The sequence below is a fragment of the Pectinophora gossypiella genome, chromosome 20 (genome assembly GCF_024362695.1).
Source record: "Pectinophora gossypiella chromosome 20, ilPecGoss1.1, whole genome shotgun sequence".
Taxonomy (NCBI): Eukaryota; Metazoa; Arthropoda; class Insecta; order Lepidoptera; family Gelechiidae; genus Pectinophora; species Pectinophora gossypiella.
Window position 1 is genome coordinate 6,054,890 of NC_065423.1, and position 20,706 is coordinate 6,075,595.

The window sequence follows — 20,706 nt, forward strand, 5'->3', positions numbered from 1 at the left end:
GGTAACCTACCTACTGTAATTATTATGTAGTTACTTAACCACTTCTACTTTCAACGTTGCTGTCCCTATGTTTTAGTTCCTATGCCTATGTAACACCCCATTGTACTACATTGAATGCAATAAATAATTGAGTGTTGAGTACTTAACCTACATAAACATTCGGTGCAGTGTAGGTACACTGCACTAGGTACATAACATACCTATGTTATAAGTGTCATAATCACCATAAGTAAGTAACTGTACCAATTTGTAACGTCAAAAATTAGAATACGGTAATAAAATTGTAATACGGTTATCAGTCAAAGCGTGACAGACTGCTAAAGTGATTTGTCTTTTTTACAACAGCAAAAGGTGCAAATCAGTTTCACCAAAACAAAGCACATACGTCACTTAGCAACATCATCGACGACAGGTGGCCAATTCAACAATAAATTTGTTAGAAATCTACATAATAATATCATAGAACAAATTTATTTGTGTTAATATTAGACATACTACATAATTATGTATTTAATAATTACGTTTATAATGTACTAAGGTATATGTATTCAACTAACAACTTTTTCACAATCTGAATTTAATATAATTCAAGTGTTAGCGCCGTACGCTAGGCAACACTGCTTCCGCCTCTCCCCCCCCGACCAGCGGATGTTCGCGCCCCGCGCAACAACGCTCTCTCCACCGCGCCACGCCCGACCGCAATGACGCTCTCGAAATACTACGCGATTTTAACCTAATAACGACCTTGTAATTGATATATATTCAAGTATTAAACGATTTACATATAAGTGAATAAATATTTTATTGAAAATTCATACATAAAATACATGAACCGCCAACCAGCGCGTTCATGTTGGCGACCGTAAACTGCACGAGACCTGCACGAGTCACGCCAAGAGGGCAATCTTCGGAAGGCTACATATTACAAGCCACGAGCGTCAAGCAGTTGGTCGCGGGCAAGTCAAGATATCCAGCAATTCGAGTTTCACAAGTAAGCGGTGGAGAGCAGAAGCCACGTGGACGCACACATAGCGGCGCCACGTGTTACAAGAAGAGGACGCCACGCGAGAGCCACGCATCTGCAAGAAATTGTCTGCAGCTGCGCCAGAGGCACAATTAGATTCCACTTCAAGAAGAAAACCACGTGTCTAGACGCCTTCCCAGTCGGTCTACATACGTCTAGCATCAACCAGTACAAGATACCAGGTCCCAGGTCATCGGCAGCGGAGCGCCGCGTCGGTGGCAGGTCATCACATCCAGCTCGGCTCAGCACGTCGCGGCCTACACGGGCGTCGAGACAAGGAACAGCGAGCGAGCGAGCGAAGGCGAAGAACGTCGGGAGGAGGCGCCGTGGTACATAGTGGAATGCCAAGGAACGTGAGCCCATCCTTTTATTTCCTATCTTTCTATCCTAGTTTCCGTCTTTACTTGTGCGAACAGAATAGGCATTTCTAGTGTCCCTATCGTTCAAACTAATATCTCTAGTTTTCTATTTCTTTTCTTTTTATTAACAAGTCAAGTCTAGTATTCCCTATCAAAAGTTGTGCGTAATCATTTTATCATTGCAAGTCTAGTTTCGATTTCGCACGCTCATTGATTAGGGCCAATTATTTCTATTGAATACCTACTGTCTAGTATGCAGCTCAGGTTCAATTGCCACTGTCTAGTCATGCAGGGCAATCCAGTGTTTTAGACCAAGTTTCGTTTATTACTGTCAAGCTATACAGTATAAACAAGATCAAGTATAAGCCTACTGTCTAGTTATGCAGTAGGCACAAGCTAGTATTCCTAGTTCTAGTTAGGTTCTCTTATTATTGTCTAGTATGCAATACAAGTGACCAAATATTTCTAATTTTCAAGTCTAGTTTCTCTTGTTATTGTCGAGTATGCAATACAAGTGCTTATATGCCTATCTAGGTAATTATTAATTAATCACAAGTCTAGTTCTAGTGCATCCTTATTACAAGTCTAGTTAAGTACGTGATCCTAGGCAAGTCTAGTGAAATTAGGTGCGTACATTCGCTTTTCTGATAAGGATTGTCATACAAGTTCAAGTTTTACGTAAGTTTTTACGAGTTTAAACTACGTAGGGATTCCAAATAATCCAAATAATTATTTTCAAGCTACACAAGTGTCATAAAACAATCGAGGTTTTATAATTGAATAATTCAATTGACTTCCATTTTCAAGTCTAGCGAGCGAGTGAACGAACGAACAATCGAATGATATAGTAAGAGTGAGTGAAAGGAAACTATAGCTAACCCCACGAGTGTGACGAGTCTAGATATACCGGCGTCCACGCCGGCGGCCATTTTGTCATTACCTTATTTTTTCTTCTAGTTCTAGTAAACGATAGTTCGTTTCGTATTTTCGAGTGAAATATTATTGAAATTACAGTGATTTTCTACAGAGTTTTGTGCATAACGTGTAGTGAAGTTAAAAGGTGATATTTGTAGCTAGTTATTACAATTTTATAATCATGAGTGTCGAAGTAAACAAAGAGTTAAACGAGTTAACAGTGAAGCGTCGCTCTGTAAAGGGCAGAATTACGAAGTTTAGCAAGTATTTAAATTCTTTACCGGCTGGAGACCTATCAGTTCAGGATCGCAGCCAGTTATGCACGAAGCTCGAGAAGTTTACTGTGATGTTTGATAGTTTTGACGACTTACAATCACGTATTGAAGTCTATAACGAGGATAATTTGGATGACGAGTTGCAAGAACGTGAGGAAATAGAGGACAGTTTTCATAGCAACATAGCATTCGCTAAGGTCAAGTTAGGCACAATTTCCCTTGCCGAAACGAGTGGACAGGCAGAGCGTGAGAGTGCAACATACACTCCCAATGATTCACAATGCGCTCATAGCTGCGGAGGTCAGCAAGATCTTGGTTTCCGCCTTCCAGTCATTCAAATCTCAAACTTTGACGGTACGTATTTCAAATGGCTTGAATTTCGTGACACATTCGAGTCGTTAATTCATAACAATACGCGAATTAAACCGATCAACAAGTTTCATTACTTATGCTCGTATCTGCAAGGGGAAGCTGCGCGTGTCATTTCAAATCTAGAAGTTTCTGATAAGAATTATAGTGAAGCATGGGACTTACTTTGCGAGCGATATAACAACAAACGCCAATTGACAACCAATCACTTAAATTCATTGTTAAAAATTGATCCTATCTCACGCGAATCTGACAAGTCACTCAGGTTTCTAGTGGACCACGTAACTAAAAATTTACGTGCTTTAAATAACCTTGGGCAGCCCACAGATCAGTGGGACACATTAATCATCCATATTATGTCCTCTAAACTAGATAATATTACAAGTTTGAAATGGGAAGAGCATAGGTCAAGTTCTAGTAAGGAAATGCCGTCTCTTGATGATTTCTTCAAGTTCCTTAAGGGTCGAGCAGACGTTCTAGAGTCAGTACAAAGATCTAAACAAGATAAACAAGTCTCGAGTGGCAACAATAATACACATAACAAGTATCAAAGGGCTAACAAATCTGTGAATGTCATTTCAGCTAATCCAGTAAATTTCGAACAAGTCAATCGAAGTCTGCATTGTTTCGTCTGCAAGGGCAAGCATAGAATATATGACTGTCCAGCGTTCCTGTCCATGAGCATCGAGGAGCGGATACAAAAGGCTAGTTCACTGAAGCTCTGTCTGAACTGTCTGCGGAGCGGCCATATTGCAGGCGCTTGCAGGTTAAGTAGCTGTCGTATTTGCAATGCACGTCACAACACAATGCTTCATAAGCCACACACACAGACCATCACAGCCACTCCTAGTATTGACAATGTCATCCCTACAAGTACCACAAGTACAAGCACTCCCAATTCAGTCACAAGTGATACAAGTACAAGTTCTATTTCTATGTCTGTCACTTCCACTAGCCAGGTTGTTCTTTCTACAGCACTAGTGGACATTGTCAATCCAGATAATAATCAAGTGGAAACAGTAAAGGTACTGTTAGACTGCGGAAGCATGTCTTCATTTATTACAAGTGATTTGAAGCAACGGCTTCAACTAGATACACAAGTGCTAGATGCCACTACTATAGTAGGTATTGGTAACTCTTCTCTTAACTTTGCTCCGGAGAGGGGCACTGTTACTGTCAAGTCTAGATGCAATCCATTTAGTGTCACATTGTCATGTCTCGTATTGCCTGAGATCACAGCCACATTACCTAGGCGCCCTATAAACATGAAACAATTTAGCTTCCCTAGTAACATCAGCTTAGCTGATCCCAGTTTCAATGTCCCAAGCAAGGTGGACATGCTTATAGGCGCGGATCTATTTTGGGATCTTATAGGCCCACGACAGCAGTCGTTGGGTGCTAATTTACCCACTCTGCGAGAGTCCAAGTTAGGCTGGTTCTTAGCAGGTCATATACGTGACAAACAAACAAGTAATTTACAAGTGGACAATTCTAACACAAGTATTCAATGTAATTTTTCAGCACTGGAGAGTCTGCACACCAAACTGAGCAGGTTCTGGGAGCTAGAGGAGCTTCCGACGTCGCAGAAGGCTTCGGAGGCGGGAGTCGATGCAGGGAACCCATGCGAGACACATTTCATGACACACACCACCCGTTTAGAAAATGGTAGGTTCTCTGTTCGATTACCACTAGTAACCACTCCCGACTGTCTCGGAGACTCTTACAGTGTCGCTAAGAAGCGATTTCTCAATCTAGAAAAGCGTTTTGAACGCCATGCCCAGTTAAAGTCTATGTATTCCGACTTTATGAAGGAATATGAAGACTTAGGACACATGTCCGAATCCAGTCTAGTCAAGCCACCAGTTTCTTATTTTATTCCTCATCACGCGGTGATGCGAGAGAAATCCGAGTCCACCAAGCTGCGAGTTGTCTATGACGCCTCATGTCGTACGTCGTCAGGCTTTTCCATCAATGACCTTCAAATGATCGGTCCTAATATTCAAGATTCCCTCTTTAATATTCTAGTTCGATTCAGAGAATACAATTACGTCATGACGGGCGACATTGAAAAAATGTATAGACAGGTACAAGTAGATGATTGTGATCGCGACTTACAGTTGATACTGTGGAGAAGCGACCCTTCTAGTCCATTGAAAACATATAGGTTAAATACAGTAACCTATGGCTTCGCTAGTGCAAGTTACTTAAGTACAAGGTGCATATGGCAGTTGGGCGAAGAGAGTTATGATCCATTAATTAAAACTATTTTACAAAATGATTTCTATGTTGATGATCTGATTACAGGGGCTCAAACTGAACAAGAACTGCTCTACATACAAGATTCTGTGGTCCGAGCCCTGTCATCGGGTTGTTTCAACTTACGCAAGTTCAGATCGAATTCTAAGGGTGTGTTGCAAAATACGCTAGCTAGTTCTCATGACAATTTAACTCTCAGCCAGACATATGACACCTTGGGACTTAACTGGAACCCTGATACAGACACTCTACAATTTCCAATGTCTGTACAAGGTCGAGAATCCAATGTTACAACGAAACGCTCTATATTGTCTCAAACATTTCAAATTTTTGATCCCCTAGGTCTACTTAGTCTATGTACTATAAAACCAAAGATCTTAATGCAAAGACTTTGGGCTAGCAAGATTGAATGGGATTCAGTTGTTCCTTCCGACATACAAAGGTCATGGAAACGATTCATTGATAACCTATCATTTATTTCACACATTACTATTCCAAGAAATGTAATTAGAGACTTACCTGTTTCAGTCGAGCTTCACGCCTTCAGTGACGCTTCCCAGGCTGCCTACGGTGCTTGCATCTACGTCAAGTCTATCGATCAAGCAGGAAACACGAGCATTCTTCTCTACTGTGCTAAGGCACGCGTAGCACCGTCTAAGGCGGCTCTCACCATCCCGCGCCTGGAGCTGTGCGGCGCGCTACTCGCGGCCCGCCTGCTGTGCGCTGTAAAGAGCGCCCTCCGCCGACAGATAAGCAAGTCTTACCTGTGGACGGACTCCAGCGTCGTGCTAGGGTGGATCGCCACCGAACCCTCGAGACTTAAAGTCTGGGTTTCCAATAGGGTTAGGCAGGTTCAAGAAATGACAAGTACTTCATCGTGGCGGTACGTCCCTACCGCTCACAATCCAGCCGATCTAGCATCCCGCGGCGTAGACCCACATCAAGTTCAAGACTCCACCTTATGGTGGCAAGGTCCATCATTTTTGTCTAGGCCTGAATCCGAGTGGCCTACTCTCTATTCTCACAAGTGTGACAACCTTCCAGAGTTAAAGGTACACACTACTCTAATTACGGACTCTATCAAGGCTAGTATCGATATATCTAGGTATTCAAAATTGCAATTCTTACAACGAGTCATTGCTTACATTTATCGATTCATACATAATTGCAAGAACCCCCATGATAAGCACACTGGCTCGCTAACTGTCGATGAGTTAGAGGGTGCATTCACATGTCTAGTTAGAATGTCACAACAAGACTCTTTCCCTCACGAATTACAGACTTTACAAAGACAAGACAATCTCAAGCTCAAGTCTAGTATCGTATCATTAAACCCATTTCTAGATTCCCAGGGCTTGCTCAGAGTTGGTGGAAGACTGTGCAATTCACAGTACGAGTACGAGAAGAAGCACCCAGTTTTATTGCACGCGAAACACCACCTCACTAAGCTCTTATTTACACAAGAACACCACAGGCTGCTGCACGCGGGACCACAATTGTTGCTCGCGTCCATACGAGAACGCATCTGGCCGCTAGGTGGTAGAGAGTTGGCTCGTCGTACAGCGAGAAGCTGTATCAAGTGTCGGCGTATCAGCGCTCAACCTCTACACAACATTATGGGTAACTTACCGGCGCAGCGAATCACACCTGACTACCCTTTTAGTGCAGTCGCCGTTGATTTCGCGGGTCCTTTTATGATTACAGACAGGAAGGGCCGAGGCTGTAAGATAACAAAGGCATATCTATGCCTATTTATATGTTTCAGGTCCAAGTGTGTCCATCTCGAGGCGGTGAGTGAATTGTCGAGAGACGCATTCATGTTAACACTGCGTAGGTTTATCGCTCGCAGGGGTAAGCCGAATGACATTTTTTGTGATAATGGGAGGAATTTTGTTGCTACTGCTAGGGAGCTAGGTACGTTTTTATCTAACAATTCTGACCTCATTGCGCATGACGCCAGCACTCATAACATAAATTTTCACTTCTCCCCTGCTTACGCACCTAATTTTAATGGACTTGCAGAGGCCGGAATAAAATCTGCTAAATTCCATTTAAAGCGCATACTAGGCAATTCTCATTTAACGTTTGAAGAGATGTCTACTCTTTTTGCACAAGTCGAGTCAATCCTTAATAGCAGACCCCTGTGTCCCTTGTCATCATCCCCTAACGACTATACCCCCCTTACTCCGGGACACTTTCTGATAGGCAGACCACTAATGTCACTGCTATCGCCTTCTCTAGAAGACGAAAATGCATCCCGCCTGAACCGCTACCAGCGCATCGAGCAAGCTAGAGAACATTTTTGGCGCCGGTGGCAATCCGAATATATCTCCGAGCTGCAACAAAGGCTTAAATGGCGTATTCGTTGCAGAGATCTGAGACCTGGTGACTTGGTGCTCATCAAGGAGGACAACACGTCACCACTCCAGTGGCGCTTGGGTCGTGTACAACAACTCTTCCCGGGCGCAGACGGCATTCCGCGCGTCGCTGACGTGGCCACCGCCAGGGGCATCGTGCGACGAGCTCTATCGAAGATCTGCTTGTTGAAAGCGGACGCTTCCAACGGGGGCGACGATGTTAGCGCCGTACGCTAGGCAACACTGCTTCCGCCTCTCCCCCCCCGACCAGCGGATGTTCGCGCCCCGCGCAACAACGCTCTCTCCACCGCGCCACGCCCGACCGCAATGACGCTCTCGAAATACTACGCGATTTTAACCTAATAACGACCTTGTAATTGATATATATTCAAGTATTAAACGATTTACATATAAGTGAATAAATATTTTATTGAAAATTCATACATAAAATACATGAACCGCCAACCAGCGCGTTCATCAAGAATTTCTCGTTTAATAAATATGTACCTACTTGCGAATCATCACCTGCGAAGCCTGTAGACGTGGTTACATTACTATGTATTAGTTGAGACAAGTATAATTATAACTATGTATAAATAAGCCGGTAAGGTAACATTCCAAAACATTCTTAACTACAAAACCAAAAACAGAGTACATTAAAAGATATACAGGGTGAAATTTTCAGTCGTTTTTTGTCGTTTCCTGTCGGAAAATTCATTAAAATTTTAGTGTCTTTTTTAATTATTTTCAGTTCCATACTTTTGGACGGAAAATTCTACTTAATATCAACTTAGAATCATGGTCTGAATTATCCCCCTAAGTATTCGTTACGATATCACTAACACCCTGTAAACGTTTAAGAACTAACGTCATAAAAGCTAGCAGAATTAGCAAGAGGTAGTGGGCTGCTAGCATCTGTCGAAAGCCAAATAATCTGACTTAAGGACTCCTCCCTTGGGACTCCTGAGTCCTTAGGTCAGGTCCTAAGTTAGGACTAGGACCTTTAAACGTTTAACCATTAGGTAATATCGATGGATAATCAGTGCGTTTGGAACCACTGCAATCTATATATAGTATAATATATACTACATTCTTTAGGTTAGGCCAATATCTGACGGTAAGAGGCAGACAGTAGATTGAAAATGTATTATACTTAGCAGAGTAGAGCCACAAGTAGCCAAAAGTCAACTTGCAAGCGTATTAGTTATGGAACTCGTAAGATGGATACGATAAACTTTATCTTTATCAGTTATAATACAGCTCATAGGTATTGACATAATTAAAAACAAAAAGTCACGCTAATTATGATCAAATTGATTACTTTTTAATAAGCTGCATGACCGAATATGAGGGAATCCCATGTCGCCGGGTACCTGCAGGTAATGACGTAGGTAATGTTCTTATTTTAAAATATTTTTTTTTTTTTTTTGACGTGACTTATTGTAGATTTGCCGCAGATGGCATTAACTACTTGGCCGGACAAATGGGGAGCGCTGAAGGCTCTCACCCGGTACAACGTTTAAGACAACAGGCCTGAGGGTGCCCAGTTGGGCGCGAACCTCGGCTCAGGGCGTCGTCTGAGAGGAAAAATATTTGAAAGAATTAATCGACCCTAGTGGGTCGATAGCGATAAGCGCTGAATGAGGGAAATCGTCGACCACGCCGGCGGGGTCGGTATCGGGGTCCTGAAGTGTTTGGTGTCGCGAGCTGATTGGATGCCTCTATGGCTAAAGTGATCGGGTCGTCGGGATCGTATATTACGTCCTTCGGACGCCGATACTTTTCAGTACCGTCCCTAAGCGGAATGTACTCGGAAGCCGCAACTACCAGGGGATTTGGGTGGTGCGGAGCAGAATCGAAAAAACGTTTGGAAGCTAATTTGAGCCATTGGGCAATGGTTGGCAGACCTAGGTCAATGTGCAGATTTTCATTGCGAAGGAACCACGGAGCTCCCGTGGCTTTCCGCATGAAACGATTTTGTATTACCTGTAGACGGTGGATTTGAGAGGGACTCGCATGAGCGAAAACTACCCCTGCATAGGTCATGATCGGACGGATGCAAGTCGTGTAGATTTTCACCTTATTCCTAAGGGACAATTTACTTCGCTTGTTAAGGAGACAGTGAAGACGGCCCATTACAAACGCGGCGCGATCGCGCACACGTTTGATATGGGCCTTGAAAGTAAGACGTCTATCTAAGACTACGCCGAGATATTTGACTTGCTCCTCCCAAGGGATCGGCTTGCCAAACATCTTGATGACTTTAAGTTGACGGCGTGACCGTGGCGTGTTATAATAGCCCTTTGAAAAGTACACCGCTGCACTTTTCTCCGGGTTTACCTCGATTCTCCATTTGCGAAACCACTTGCCCAAGGCATTGGCCGCGCGTTGGAGGATTCCGGTCATCATAACTCGACCACGGCACGAAGAATAGATGGCTGTATCATCCGCAAATAAAGCTAATTCGGTATTAGGGGATTTGGGAATGTCACTAGTATATAATGAAAATAGTAAAGGGGAGAGGACGGAGCCTTGTGGGACTCCGGCATGTATCGGGTGCGGTGACGAGAGCGTCCCCTCCACGCGGTAGCGAAAGGTTCGATTTGAGAGGAAGTCTCGTATGATGTGCACGAGACGGTCTGGCACTCCCAGTGAATAAAGCTTGTAGATCAAGCCGTTGTGCCAGACTTTGTCGAACGCTTTCGCCACATCGAAGAAGAGCGCTCCCGTAGCGACAGGTTTTTTTAAGTTTAATCTACTAGATATATGTTCAACAATACGGTGCACTTGTTGAACGCAGGAGTGTTTGGTTCTAAAACCAAACTGCTCTGGTGGAATAAGACTATTGGATTCGGCGTAGTCCCGTAATCTAGCAAATATGAGCCGCTCATAAACCTTCCCCATGGAATTGAGGAGACTTATGGGGCGGTAACTCGAAGGTTCGTTTTTAGGTTTCCCAGGCTTTGGTATACCAATTACAATTGCTTCTTTCCACTGCTGTGGAAAGACGCAGTTGCTCAAGGCGACGTTGAATATTGCCGTTAGTAAGCAGATGAGGGGAGCACCGAAGTTTTTAAGGACACGATTCGTGATACCGTCTGAGCCAGGGGCTTTTCGGGTATGAAATCTTTTGATAATACCTAGTACCTCTTCCTCAGTTACCTGTGGAAGAGGAGGATCGGTGGGAGGTACAGAAGCCCTACGCTGAACTTCAGAGTTCACCGTCGAGAGGTGCCTACGATCGATAGGGAGAGTGCTGGGCGAGCATTGGGCTTCGAGACTGTCGGCAAGGCATTCGGCTTTTTCGTCATCGTCGAAAGCGGGGGGTTGGTTAGGCCTATTGAGAGGGGGAGTAGGAACAACCGTATCCTTTTGAAGAGACCTAGACAGCTGCCAGATGGCCTGGTGGTGGGGCTCAATGCCGCTCAAAAGATTATCCCACCGATTCTGTCGCATGTCATTTATACGTTTTCTTACAGTATGCTGCAAGAGACGCAAATGACGGCGACATTCCTCGTTGCGATTGGAATCATATGCGCGGGTGGCTGCGTTTTTCTCCGTTAGCAGATCACGGATGTCGGTAGGCAGTTTCCAGCGATGGTCTTCCATCTCCGGAACCTGTTTTGAACTTTCGTTCAAAACCGACCTCACGTGATCCGTGAGGGAGTTAATAGCTGTCGAGGCCTCCTCTAAGGAGGTTATTTCTACTGGGATACTATCTAAGTACACTGAACTGGAAGACTGGAGGCCTTCGGCCACCTTCTCCCAGTCCAGCACTGTCTTAGGGGGTGCTGGATTATCAGGGGCGTCTAAACGGGATCCTAGTTTTAATACAACAGGTCGGTGGTCGGATTGTAACTCGTGTAGTACTTCTATAGAACATAAACGTAAGTTTATGTTCTTTAGAAGCGCCAAGTCGAGTATTTCTGGTCTGTGGTTCATGTCAGGGGGATATCTAGTGGGCTGCAATGGTGTTATTATATCATAATAGAGGGGCTCGGCTAGAGTTTCTAATACCCTGCCTCTTGTGTTTGTTGTTAAGCAACTCCAAGAAAGATGTTTAGCGTTAAGATCGCCTGCAATTATGACTGAATTACTGAGATTAAAGAGGGCTTCGAGGTCACTTCTAAGTAACCTCTTAGAGTTATTAGGAGATAGATAAGCCGACACTAATGTGATCGGCTGATGTCCTGTCATGCCTACTCGACAGATCGAAGCCTCAATGTCAGTGAGGTCAGGTGGGTCTATGGGGATACAGTGAAGTGACTTTCTATAGTAAATGAGAGTGCCCCCTTTGCGCGCACAGATCCTGTCGTTCTTTAAAATATTCTAATATCAATGCGATATAACAATATCTGCATTATTTGCTTGACAAACATGCGACTTTTACGAACATTCTTCTGTCAAAATGATGATAAAAAGGCCATACTTATGTGTCTACAGGTTAATTACAGGCGAATACCAATGCACAATGTCGGAAACAATACAACGGAATGGTTACAAATTATGAATTGTAATAAGTTTATTGTTAGTTCTATTGGCGGTATTTCCGGCCAAGTAGTTAATGCCATCTGCGGCAAATCTACAATAAGTCACGCCAAAAAAAAAATAAAAAAATTGGCGGTATGAAAGCCTCAGCTAGTTTCTTTTACCCGGTTTTTTTCTATTTACCTTAAACAAAAGATGGAAAAGCCAACAATGTATTCGAAAGCAATTGTTCCTTAACACCCTCCACTCACGTCTGGCGTTAGGTAAAGTACCGCTGAGAAGAGCGTGTATTTAAAAACACGCAGCTACCATCGGCGTTATCATTTCGACTACTAAAACGATATAAACACAACGTATTTCAAGTAAAATTGTTTGTATATATAGTATATAAACTTGCCTTATCAATTGACGTAAATATTATTGTACTGTAGAACTCTTCAAAATGTCTTTCAAATCAAGTACGTATCTCGCTGTGTTTGTGCTCGGCATTGCTGTGACTGCTTTCAAAATTTCTGATGATGGTGAGTTGATAACTTAGAATTACTTATTTGTGTTTTATGATTAAATGCGTCAATTAAATTTCAATACGATTCCCCTACGAGTGCTTTTAATAAAAGATAACAGAGAGTAACAAAAGAGATAAGACTGTACTAAATAAACTTTCCAGTTAATTAATGATTAAGTAATGTATTTACTCATTCACAATACGTCACAAATACAAACATCAAAACTAGTCATTAAATAACCCGCCCCTCACTGTTCCCGGAGCAAAGGTGCCCACAATACTAGCCGCATTACCGCGCTGAATGGCTATGGCCAGCCTTTGGACCAGGAACGAGCCGGAGCGGGAGTCAATGATTAATGATTTATTCATTACTTTTATTGTAATTATAAGGCGACAAAACTTAGGTGAAATTAGACTTTCATGCCCCTAGATAGCCCGTAGAACTATCCCCCTATCTATCTACCCAGATATAACTGTAATAACCTTCAATTAATTCTCAAAACAGCAAGTAACTATTATTTGTCGCACACGTGTTAATTATAAGTGCATAATGCAACTTTACTGAAGTATCCCGGAAGGACTACATGAAAGATAAACAGATAAGATATAAATACCTAAGGAGCACTATTTTAACCACTTGACGATTCTTCACGTCTCGTTAACCCCGGCAACCAAGGTTAATGGCATGAAAATCTAAGTAGGTAAGTAGGTACTTTCTTGTCGATGTGCTGTAATATTGTGGGAAAGTGCCTCCTAATGTCAAAAACAAAAATTACATAAACGCCTTTCAGAAAAATCACATTCGCACGCTCCGCGGAGGTCCGTGTAGCACTATGCATCATCATCACCAGACCATTAACGTCCCCAATGCTGGGGCACGGGCCTTCCCTATGGATGGATAGGGAGATCGGGCCTTAAACCACCACGCGGGCCCAATGCGGATTGGTGGTTATTAACGACTGTTTATGCAGCCGGGACCAACGGCTTAACGTGCCTTTCGAAGCACGGAATCATCTTAAATTTTCGGACAATCGGGTGATTCAAGCCTGCAATGTCCTTACCAAACAAAGGACAGTCTCACAAAGTCATTTTGACAATGTCCCCATCGGGAATCGAACCCGGACCTCCAGATCGTGAGACCAACGCTCGAACCACTATACCACGGAGGCGGAAAAATAAACAAAAGCTAAAATTTTATTATGGCGTGGTTTCTGCTTATGTAAACTTGATTACTTAAAATAAATAAGACTAATTATACTTAATTCTAGCCAAGGAAAAATGGCTTTTACAATTATCCGTAAATAATTGGCATTCCATTTTAAACATGTAGGTACCTACCCACGTAATTGTTGTTTTCACTATATACTTACTTAGGTATTTAAACATGGCTTTTTTATAATAATAGTAGGTACATATTTATATTACGTGTATTTATTATCTTGTTGTTGCTGCTTCTCTTCCCGGGCATGTCGTAAAAACCGACAGAGGGATTGTGTCTTCTAACATGATGGACTAATGTTATGGGCGATAGGCTGATCCCTTATCACCATAAGGTTCATCATATCCATCTTTGGACTTCGTATCAACAGTGGCTGCAAGTTGTCTTTGATTACTTGTGGCTCTGCCCACCCCATAGGGGATTACGGGCGTGAGTTTATGTATGTATGTATGTTATTATCTTGTTGCGATGATGATAAATGAAATTGCCATCTAAGTACATAGACGCATTGCTATAAGGGAATAACCTAAGCTAAACTATACGGTAAATCAAAGGAGTGGCCTATGAGAAATACACGTGACTTTAAGTGTATTTGTATTGTTAAAAAAACCACTTTGCTTTGCTTTTGGTAATCAACACAATCCTGGAGGGTTAAAATGGCCACATCGCAGCAATTCATATAAGAACGCAATATTGCAATTTGACATTTGCGCATATAAAAGCAAGTGCGCAATGCAAACAAATGTCATATAGCAATATTGCTTTCTTAGACGAATTGCTTTGATGTAGATAAATAGATGAATTTTGGAAACGAAAACACCAATCCGCAGTGTGGTGGAAAATGTTAATAGTGTAATCGGGCATTTTCCCAATAATATGACATGGATAACATCGTGGTAGGGATATGAGGTTAATTATATGATTCAATTAATCATTATAATTTTAGCTAAGTATGCATATTCTCCGCCAACGCGCAATGGAGCAACGTGATGGAGTATGCTCCATACCCCCTCCTGTTTATTGATGGGAGGCCTGTATCCAGCAGTGGGACGTATATAACCTGTTTATGATTATGATGCCTATTGGATGACCGTAGGTATCCCATTTTTCACTGGGTCCGTTTACCTAACCTGAAGATTCGACAGGTCCGGTTTTTTATACCAGCAAAGTAGAAGCAACTGCGTGTTTGACCTTCTGACCCGCGAAAGGAAAACCAGCCCAATACAGGTTAGGTCAGGTTAGGTCACATACCGAATGTATTATGACTGCCAAATTTAAAAAAACGTTTTTGTTCCCAAGCCGAGTACGTATTCTATAACCGCGAGAGCTGGGGCGCAGTGGAAGCCACAGACAAGAGACCACTAGACACCCCAGTGCCGTACGTGGTCATCCACCATACATACATCCCGCCCGCCTGCTACAGCAAGGAGGCCTGCATGGCGGACATGAGAAGCATGCAGAAATACCACATGGAGACTATGGACTTTGGGGATATTGGATACAAGTGAGTAGACGAATTTTTTTTTTTTATATTAAATAGACGGAATCAAAAAAGCCTTCATCATCACTAGTTTAAGAGCCACGCTCTTCTCGGTGTAGCATTCTCCATTCTTGTCTATCAAAGACCGCAATTCCTTCACCTTCTTAAAAGACACGACGTTCGCCTTCTCTTTAATCTGTTCCATGTAAGCTCTTGGTCTTAAAAAAAAACATAATTAAAATAAAATAAACATAAGCTTATGACTGTATTCCCAAATTCTCAGTAGTACAGTCATATTCACCGAGGTTCATTAGACCAACGTGATAGGTAGGTGAGTCCCTTCGGTCAAGTACTTAAAGCCACCTGAGGCAAAAAAAAAGTACTTAAAAAAAGTGAGAAAACCCGTATCACTGTCTGTTGTTCGAAATTGGAGAATACATTTGAGCGACAAATTCTTAGTTCACCTATATATAAATATTATTTAGAGGATAGGAATAATAAATATAGAAATACACATTGCGTCATGGAAAACGATTAATATTACCTATATCTAGACTGGTCCTACATTCTTCTAGCCCATAATAATATGTGATGTCCATCAAAATTTATAATAAACTGCCTAACATATTAAAAGAAGAAAAAAGTGACAAAATCCTTATTAAAAAAATAAAAGAACTTCTAATTAATAAATGTTACTACAACACTACTGAATACTTTAATGATACTGATGATACGATTAGAAAAGCTTTCTTCTCTCTTTTAAACTTCTATTTTGATGTGCCCGAAAGGGCCTATGATGTGAAACTCATATGTAACTTTCAAACTTGTAAACCATCATAGTATGCAAATAAAGAATATTGAATTAGAGGGAAAATTCTATTATATTTTTATTATTACGTACAGTCAATAAAACTATATTTCCTCAACATTTCCGGTACTGTTTGACTAATACTTTACATAAAAACCACACGCCAGAATCGACACGCACAAAAACAATTTCCACGTGTCTGATTTTATTAAATACCTACCTACTGCTTATAACGACAATATTATTCAAATGACAGATACTTGTAAAAAATGTGATCGTGGTGAGAAGTTGTGTTAACGATTAACATCCGGACTGCCGGGGATTAACATTCGCAGCACGAGGTAGACTAACTGGTTCAATTGCAGTATACATAGGGAAGTAGGTAAATAATTGCAATGACAATACATATGGTACATAACACATAGACGTTTTATAATACCTAATTGTAATATTTATTTTCTACTATACAATTATAGATGGTGATACCGACTCATCTTCTGTCACGTTGATCTAACAGAAAGCTCATTATTATGTCTTTAGCGCTAATCATGGTATAAGAAAACCAGGTACTTATGCTCAAAAGTGACAGCTAACATTTCAAGGTTAGCCCAGCTGACGTCATCCTACCCTGCGTTGCCATTTCGTAAAAAATAAGCTACCCACGACCAATGCTTTTAATTTACTTTGCAAGGCAATTTTGAACTTTTAGGAAAAGATTTATTTACAGTTTTAATGAATTTTATATGTGTGACAAGGAATAGTAATTAAAATATACGTTAGTCAGTAATTCACTTAATTTTCACATAGCTGGGCACCGTTAATCAAATAGTTAACTTCGTTAATCGTTAATCCGCTACAAAAAAAGTTAGCTTCGTTAAACGTTAAAACGTTACATTTCGGAAGAATTAACGCAAGTTAACGTTAATCGTTAATCCGTTAATAGGTATGTGTGAAATTGCATATTTATTGCGTTGCGTTAGTGAACTTATAAAACTTGTTGGTTTAGGTTCTGGAAGTTAACAGGTTAGAAATAAAACAAAGTACTTTGTCGGGCATAAGGTGCATATTCCCCTTCATGACATGTCGAAGTTCTCATCTGAGGCTCTTTTTGATGTTAAAATGTCTTTACCCGTGGAAAACAGACGTTCAACTGCAGCGCTTGAGGGTATAGCAGTATTGTATTTAATGAATAAATTTATGAATATCTGTTCGTTGAACGAGTCTTTTGATTCCATGTCCATGGACATTGCGCTTTACTCTGTAAAGAGTTGGAGCTCTTTGGGTTTTCCTTAGACTGAGTGACAAAACTGAAAAAGTCTTCGTCGTCATCATCGTTGTTACTCGCATTGCTCCCACCGCCGCCACTTAAACTATCTCTGTCTTTCGAATTTTCCACTGCTTCTTGTCGTAAGGCATCTTCTACCTTTTCTTCCATGCACTTTTTTACTGCATCCACTCTACTGCTGTCATACGTTTCGTTTCATACTTGTCTGAACCTGTATTTCGCGCCGCGCCGTGGTGCCGTGTGGTAAATAGTAGGCATTGGATTAACGATTAACGGACTTCTGCATATTACCGGAAGTTAACGTGTCCGTTAACATTTTTAAAAGTTAACTTAAAAGTTAATCCGTCAATCAAAATGTTAACTTCGTTAATTAACGATTAACGGATTAACGAGTTAATGCCCAGCTATGAATTTTCAATAATATAATTTACGTCCTTGGAATACCAATTTAATGGTAACACAGTGGTAACACTTACGTCATCAAACGGCTAGCAATGGTGGCCTTTCATGAAGTTTTGTTATACCATGGCGCTAATTACATTTGCCAATCCTTTCTGCCCGATGCCTCAAGGTCACGGGCGCGGCTATAAGATCGTGTAGTCCAATAGCAAACTGGTGGGAGGTAACCATGGTAACCTCGATCTCGAGCGAGTTGGTTGGAAGAAACCATGGTAACCAGGATATCGAGCGTCGATTTTCCCAGCTCGATGTGACCTTGACGCGTCGATCTACATGGATTGGGTAGTGTACCTGCTTATCGATTTAGACTAACGTCGTGAGCTTATAATGTTATATTCTATACTGTAAGGGCCCTATCTCACTAGGATAACTTGGTTGCGCCACTTACCGGATATCCTTGTTTTTGTAAGGAAAGTTTGAAAAAAAGTCTTCTATCAAAACTTTCTTTTGTCACTTCTAGATTTTGTTACTTTTACTATTATTTGTAATAATATCTTTGTTAACAGTTTCTGCGTGGGCTCCGAAGGCGGGGCGTATGAGGGTCGAGGGTGGGACATTCTGGGCATCCACGCGAGGAGAGCCAATAACTTCAGCATCGGGATCTGTCTGATTGGAGACTGGAGAGGTAAATAATGATATTATATTATTTTACTCGTATACTTAGGTATAATCTCAATACTGACACTTATAAGGTAAGGTAAAATATGTGGATGGTATCAATCACAGAACGGACAGTTAGGTTTTGGACGCAAAGTTAGAGGGAGACCTGAGAAGCGAGTGTGAACTCGAGATCGCTGAAGACAGAGCAGGATAAAAAATTTGCCCAGTGGTCTCCAACACTGAGAAATAATAGTTAAACTCAATAGATAGACAGTATTACTCATCCGAATAAACTAGGGCTCATTATTTTTTTTATTAAGTACTTTATTTTTTAATTGCTCAATTTAAAATTCTTATCTCTAAGTAGGTTATAATATAAAAATTGTTAATTATGCAACCGGCACCATTTTTCTTTTTTTTTTTTTGCGTGACTTATTGTAGATTTGCCGCAGATGCCATTAACTACTTAGGACAAATGGGCAACGCTGAAGGCTCTCACCCAGTAAAACCGGCACCAACCTTACCTATCTATATAGATATAATCGAATCTCATTTCAATAACTTTTTTTTCTCCCCACAGAAGAGCTCCCGCCTGCGATTACCCTGGAGACGACCAAGGCGCTGATAAAGCATGGAGTATCACGAGGCGCCATCAGGCCCGACTACAAACTGATCGGACACATGCAAGCGACCCCTACAGAGTGTCCGGGGACTGCCCTCATGGAAGAAATATCCACTTGGAAGCATTATGTTCCTGGCAATATCACTTTTTGATCATGTTCGAGAACTAAGTGACGACTAAGACACCTCAAAATGTTCAACCTGCAAATGCCTCATAAAATAAGACTTAATCATGTAAAAATGTAAATAATATAAAAGAACATTAAAATTTATACTCTTTGTAAATAGTAATGTAATAATTAAGTAATAAATAATAAGTAATAAAAAAAGAAATATGTTTTTAATGGATCTTCACTGGTGTACATAAGCTTACGACAATATCCCAATTTGGGTTGGCAAATGTATATCTATCGCAAGATGAACTAAGTACCCACGCCTCACCGAGCTTTCTGTTAGCCCAACGTGAAAGGTTAAAGAAGATCCATTGAAATAAAAATGAATCGCTGTAACAAGGGCTATATCCTCAACACAACTCGCCCAAACCTTTCACTTATTTAGCGAACTCGAGCCGTGTTCAGAGTACGGAGTACTTACGCCGATACCGACCCCGCCGACGTGGTCGACGATTTCCCTCAATCAGCGCTTATCGCTAACGACCCACTAGGGTCAATTAATTCTTTCAAATATTTTTCCTCTCAGACGACGCCCTGAGCCGAGGTTCGCGCCCAACTGGGCACCCTCAGGCCTGTTGTCTTAAACGTTGTACCGGGTGAGAGCCTTCAGCGCTCCCCATTTGTCCTGCCAAGTAGTTAATACCATCTGCGGCAAATATACAATAAGTCACGTCAAAAAAAAAGTACGGAGTGCTGGTTTGTGTTTATCTATAGTGGAGCAAAAGTGTGACGTAGTATGCTCAATATCATAATCAAAATGTTATAATGATCATAAACATCTGCTACACTTAAACATTCATAATTAATAACATATTGGCCCCGATTCCTGCAGACACCGCCTAATTTTATTTTAAGTTATATCCGTCATTTTCGTATCCGTCGAAAAGGAAAGGGACGGATGATTCACAGCTCTTAATTTTAGGAAGAATGAGTCAATGAATGAATAACCCGGGCGAATCAAAAGATACGGCGCTGGTATGCAATCCGTTTGACGTGCTGTCTACTTAACTGTGTCGGGTTATTGACGGATGTAAAATTTTAGACGGTTGGTTTAGATTTGTGCTTAAAATTGACGTGTGTTCCATAAATTTTATGCTTGTCGATTACCCGTCCCTTTCCTTTTCGGCGGATAAGAAAATGACAGGTATTAGATGGCGTCCCACTGCTGGACACAGGCCTCCCCTCAATCAACCGGAGGGGGTATGGAGCATAATCCACCACGCTGCTCCACTGCGGGTTGGTGGAGGTGTTTTTTAGGCTAATAGCCGGGACTAACGGCAACGTGCCCTCCGAAGCACGGAATCATCTCACTTTTTCGGACAATCAGGTGATTCAAGCCTGAAAAATCCTTACCAAACAAAGGACAGTCTCAAAGGAAGTGATTTCGACAATGTCCCCTTCGGGAATCGAACCCGGACCTCCAGATCGTGAGCCTAACGCTCTAACCACTAGACCACGGAGGCTGTTAGACTACGGAGGTTGTTAGACCACGGAGGCTGTTATTTCGATTCGC

General features: G+C 41.7%; 2 protein-coding genes across 7 annotated transcripts; both read left to right on the plus strand.

Moving 5' to 3' along the window:
• Window positions 1-598: 598 nt before the first annotated feature.
• Window positions 599-7,964, plus strand: LOC126375975 (uncharacterized). Of its 6 annotated transcripts, none has more exons than XM_050023098.1 (3): window positions 1,937-2,927; window positions 3,525-7,049; window positions 7,570-7,690. In XM_050023098.1, exons 1-3 carry the CDS (start codon window positions 2,480-2,482, stop codon window positions 7,575-7,577), a joined length of 3,981 nt encoding a protein of 1,326 aa, XP_049879055.1. In that variant the 5' UTR covers window positions 1,937-2,479; the 3' UTR covers window positions 7,578-7,690. The 6 variants fall into 6 exon arrangements, with proteins under 6 accessions (XP_049879054.1, XP_049879055.1, XP_049879051.1 ...); XM_050023095.1 differs by having other exon boundaries at window positions 1,942-2,443; window positions 2,685-2,927; window positions 3,525-7,964; XM_050023099.1 differs by having other exon boundaries at window positions 1,945-2,927; window positions 3,525-4,607; window positions 5,727-7,964.
• A 4,413-nt stretch (window positions 7,965-12,377) lies between these two features.
• Window positions 12,378-19,353, plus strand: LOC126376068 (peptidoglycan-recognition protein LB-like). Its single transcript, XM_050023235.1, has 4 exons — window positions 12,378-12,564; window positions 15,067-15,271; window positions 18,306-18,424; window positions 18,980-19,353. Exons 1-4 carry the CDS (start codon window positions 12,486-12,488, stop codon window positions 19,171-19,173), a joined length of 597 nt encoding a protein of 198 aa, XP_049879192.1. The 5' UTR covers window positions 12,378-12,485; the 3' UTR covers window positions 19,174-19,353.
• The last annotated feature ends 1,353 nt before the right edge of the window (window positions 19,354-20,706 follow it).